The 4,839-nt window shown below is 41.1% G+C and overlaps 1 protein-coding gene across 6 annotated transcripts in view; it reads right to left on the bottom strand.

Annotated features, from left to right (window-relative positions):
* Positions 1-892: 892 nt before the first annotated feature.
* Positions 893-4,839, bottom strand: part of PKD1L3 (polycystin 1 like 3, transient receptor potential channel interacting) — a 73,281-nt gene continuing 69,334 nt past the window's right edge. For 3 of the 6 annotated variants that reach the window (XM_070613819.1, XM_070613822.1, XM_070613824.1), the window contains 2 exons: positions 4,238-4,448; positions 1,670-3,790 (listed from right to left, as the gene is read on the bottom strand). In XM_070613819.1, the coding sequence (XP_070469920.1) occupies positions 3,443-3,790; positions 4,238-4,448 (559 nt within the window). In that variant the 3' untranslated portion in view covers positions 1,670-3,442. Of the gene's footprint in view, positions 1,128-1,517; positions 1,650-1,669; positions 3,791-4,237; positions 4,449-4,839 lie in introns of those variants that run through there. The other 3 variants (XM_070613821.1, XR_011538512.1, XM_070613823.1) reach the window with 3 other exon arrangements.

Below are 4,839 nucleotides of genomic sequence, written 5' to 3'. Positions count from 1 at the left end.
CCTGCTTTGTCCATTGGTTTGGTCAAATGATGAGGTGCAAATGTGGGTTTTAGTAGAGAGTATTTTAAATGAGTGACCCATGCTGGGCACAAACCAGACCTTACCTTTGGCTCCCTGGGTAGTGTGGACACCTGCAGCAGTAAGGAGTCTGTTTCAATCTTTGTATTTAAGCTCAGATAGCATCTGTGAGTTGGCTTGCTTTCTTTGGGACAGGGCTCTCCATCAGTCATATCTCATGCTTGTATCTTTATTTTTAATAAGCTACAGTGAGCTCACTTCTGACTCATTCGTATTTCCCACAGCCATCCTGGAACGTGGATAGTGAGTGTTGTGTTAACTTGCTGCTTGGCACCAGAGCTGGTTTAGCCTTTATCACTTTTGCACCCTTTTCTGCCAGTGCCAAGATCCATAAACATAAGAACTTGCAGCCAAGGGGATTTTGATTCCTCACTGGTCTAGAAAACAAAGCGTATTCTAAACATAGCCAGCCCTGCTTTGCTGGTCTAGTGGTTAAAATTCGGCACTCTCACTGCTGAGGCCCGGGTTCACTTCCCGGTCAGTGAACTATACTACCTGTCTGTTGGTTGTCATACTGTGGCGGCTGCATGTTGCTGTGATGCTGAAAGCTATGCCCCCAGTATTTCAAATACCAGGGTCATCCATGATGGATGGGTTTCAGCGGAGCTTCCAGACTAGACAGACTATGAAGAAGGATCTGGCCACGCACTTCTGAAAAAAACTGGCCATGAAAACCGTGTGAATAGCTGTGGAACATTGTCTGATACAGCGCAGGAAGATGAGAGGATGGTGCAAAAGACCAGGCAGGGTTCTGCTCTGCTGTACACAGGGTCGCTAGGAGTCGGAATCAACTTGATGGCACTAACAACAGTAAATTATAAACATCTACGGTTTCTTAAACTGTGTCATGCTGAGGTAAGTATTAATATGCTAACAAGTAATAAGCCAAGCTAGGAGGTAACAGGATTAAGATAGTTCATCTTTTAAAACTTCAGTGTCAATGCCCATTGTTGTCATGGCTGTTTGCTCATGTTCTGTTTTCGCTGGATTCCTAACAAACTTGAGAGCTTCTGTAGCAGCGTATCTATCAGTGTAGCTTCTTTCAGAGTCTATTCAAAGACAAAAGGAGAAGGAATAAAGTGAGGAAATTGGAATTGCTGCTAATGTTGTAGGAAAAAAGTACCAAAGATACAAAAAAAATAAAGATAATTAGTAAAGATACTGTTTAATGATTTACTGTCAGACATCAGAGTGTTTCTGCTGCTTAACAGTTGAGGGCCAGCTATTTACAGGACAGTTGATATAGAACATAATGTAATCTTGGTAAATTGGGTTTCCTAGGAAAATGGTTGGCAGAGCTATGGAGACTAATAAAGGGAATATGCTGATACTGTGCATTATGTCAGTCTGTCATCTTAAGAGCAGCTACAGCTGAGCTTTTCCAGTGATATAAAATGATACAGTTTATATTTCAATTACTGAGCCATAGAATTACCTACCTTAAGGGACTTTCTTTCTTTACCAAAGGCCATTAGAATGGCAGAGACAAAAAGGTTAATGATCACAAGTACCATCAAGATGACACTGGTGAGGATCAGAAAGAAGCCCAGGACTGGGTCCAAAGCAATAACCTGGATAGACAATAAAACACTTTGAGTTTAAACACTGACAGTTTAATTTCTACTTTAAAAATGTAAGTTATATGTTAATGATTGGTATACATATAAGGAAACGTCTGGTGGAAACTAGGGAGGAAAAAAATATTAAAAAGGAAAATACTTTTGAGTGGACAGAAGAGCAAGAGTGACTGACTCCAAGGGTGTAAAAATAATTGTGCCTTTGGGGCTTTCACAAGAAGAAAACTGGTGAGTTGCAATGGAATTATAAATGATTCAAAGCCCATGTGAGTTTTGGCAATTCTGGAAAATATATCTAAACATGGAAGCTTCAAGGAGTAGCAAAAGTGTATTGAAATAATACATACTAGAAATGATAATGAAAACTGTCTTGCCATTCCAAGAAGCTTCTACTCTAAACACAGGAGCATCCCAAAAAATTTAACAGGTTAGCTATAGAAAATAGACTTAATTTAGTAGATTTTTTTTATTGTTATCTTTAAAAGTGTAAGTACTGAGTTTTGCCATTCTTTACCTTTCAATTAAAGAAAGCTTTCTCAAATTTATATTAGAGTGGTTTCCATAACAATATTATTTTAGGTATTCATTTTAACAAATGATATTTATTTTCCCTTAGTGTTGGCTTCTTCATTGGTGCCACTAGGGCACTGTTTAAAAAAAAAAACAAACCCAACAACTTAGAGAGGATGAATACTTATAATAAATGCCACTGTGATGGCAATCTCCTATATGACAAAAGATTTCCTAATACCAACCTATCCACTTACTTAAACGTGTTCAATTATAACAACTTTAGGTCAACCAAACAGTTTGGGTAACCTCTTTGCGTTTGTGATGCAAAACTTTTCCCAATAAGTATACACCATTTATCCTTCATATTGTACAATTATAATTAGAGCAGAAAAGGGTTTTTTCCCCCCAAGGTCAAAAAGTAGGTGTTAGCCACAGTTTCTCATTCTGATTGTTAGTTTCTTAAGAGCTGTAGTACACAAAGTGATCCAGGGGTGAGGGCTTTGTTCCCTAGTGATTGGGGCTAGAACTACAACAAAATAGTCCCCCCAGAATAGAAGTTATACTCTTCCTTGGTTCTTAGGAAGGTGGTAACTTTGCACATTAGAAACTATGTTAACTTACCCATTTTAATTAGTAACCTTTGAATTATCAGAATGATAAGCCTTGATGAAAATCTTGCCAGTTTCACTAACTTAAATTGCAGTTTTTCTTCCCTGATCAAATCTATATATGCTAGTGTTTGGGACCCAAATCCTTATCTGGGTTTCTTCCAGTCCTCCTCCTCGCCCCCAAGGAAGATTTGCCCTGAGCTAACGCCTGTCACCAATCTTCCTCTTTTTTTTGTTTTTGCTTGAGGAAGATTAGCCCTGAGCTAACATCTGTGCCATCTTCCTCTATCTTACATGTAGGGTGCCACCACAGCATGGCTGGTGAGTGGTGTAGGTCTGCCCCTGGGATCCGAACCTGTGAACCTGGACTGCCAAAGCAGTGTGTGCTTAACCACTAGGCCATGGGGTTGGCCTCCCTGCTTTTTTATGTTGAATAAAAAGGGATTTGTGTTGGTAGTTGCTGGGGGAAAATAATAGGCTCTCTGAAATAAGTATTAATTATGAACAGAAATATTGCGGTTCCTCCTGGAATTGTACCTCCCTAATTTTTTTTAGGTCATTTCCATTGTACGCTTTAAAGGGACATTGAGAAAGAAGCAACAAATCATGTTGATGTGGCTGGGTATGAGAATACAAGTTCAGGCCCAGTATCCTTGGGCAAGAAGATTAAGGATGCAAGAGGTGAGGAAGGTGGGACTGTGTGCTAAGAAAAGGACAGATTTCTGAAAGTAGCAGCCACTCAAAAGCTGTATGTGTAGGTAGTACCATTAAACAGAATGGCAAAGGACCTAAATCACTCCCCTTCCCAGTGCGCAGTGGTACAGCAGGGGCTGCTTTTATAAGCAGTAGCCCCTTGTTAGACTTAGTAAACCAACTAGAGTTCTGCAGGGAAGCCAGGATGGGGGTTTTCACCTCCTTGTGATGAGAGATCCCCATGAGGAGACCAACAGTAGTCACTGCTGAGCTGAAAAAAGTTCGGTAGTCAGAGATGCTCCATCCGAACAGCAGGTTAAACTGAAAAGAAGGAGAAAGACCAGTCAGGGCGGGTGGAGAGCAGTGGAGCGAGCTGCAGTTCTCTCTCTCCTGGGGGGCTGGATAACGATGGGGCCAACAGGAGCCAAGGGCATGAAAGTTAAAGACGTTCCCTAGTAGCCATTCAAATTATTATGACTAAAGAATACATAAAATTCCTTTGTACTTAGTGTTTTCATATAAATTTATTTGACCTTCACATTTTTCTGTGAGCTAAGTTTTATCCCAATTTTAGAGATGAGACAAACATCTGAGTGTAAGTCATTGCTAGTTAAGTATGGAATTACAACTAAAACCAAAACCTTTCTCCAAAACTCATTGACAACTTTAGCTGATGGCTTTCCATAGAGTGATCTTTTCTAAGGGAAGCAACGTGATTCCAAGACCACAGCACTTAGAAGAAGACAGACACTGGGAATGGGGGCTTACAGCAATGGCATAGCCTGTCAGCAGGATCAGGATGACCAGCAAGAAGCCCACCACTTCGTCCCAGGCTTTGCTGAGCGTTCTGCCGATGACCTGCAGTCTCGGGTTATGATGCAGCAGGTTCCATAGCTGAACAGTTGCCAACAGCACCAGGAAGCCCATGAGGTGAATGACAGTGGAGTTCAATTTTACTGCCTTATTGAAGCTGATGAACCTGTACCAAGGAAGGCTGACAGTTATTTGGCAGGAAGTCTCTGCCACCATCAATTCCTGTCATGTCAGTTTCTCCAGTGCTCCTGCTGCTGAAGTGTGGCAGCTCTGTGAGTCCTGTTAGGTCAAACACTTGCTGATGTAAGAACTCTGCTTTCCAGTGTGGCCTCCTGTACTTGTGGATGTGAGAGCATTGGCAAAAGGCTATGTATTGGCTGGGAGCTGTGCTGAAGAAACCTTGAAATGTAACCACTAGCTGATTTCTTTACTCCAAATTCATTCTGGAAATCAAGACCACCCTCCTCCACTGTTGTGGTTTAAGTTAAATGGCTCCTCTCAAAAGGAGATGAATCTGTTTTCTGTAACACTCTAATCCTATATTGTTCTCCAGCAGG

The sequence above is a fragment of the Equus przewalskii genome, chromosome 3 (assembly GCF_037783145.1).
Source record: "Equus przewalskii isolate Varuska chromosome 3, EquPr2, whole genome shotgun sequence".
NCBI classification, from domain to species: Eukaryota; Metazoa; Chordata; class Mammalia; order Perissodactyla; family Equidae; genus Equus; species Equus przewalskii.
The sequence above is the reverse complement of the archived record's forward strand: the minus strand, read 5'-3'. Positions and strand labels throughout refer to the sequence as shown.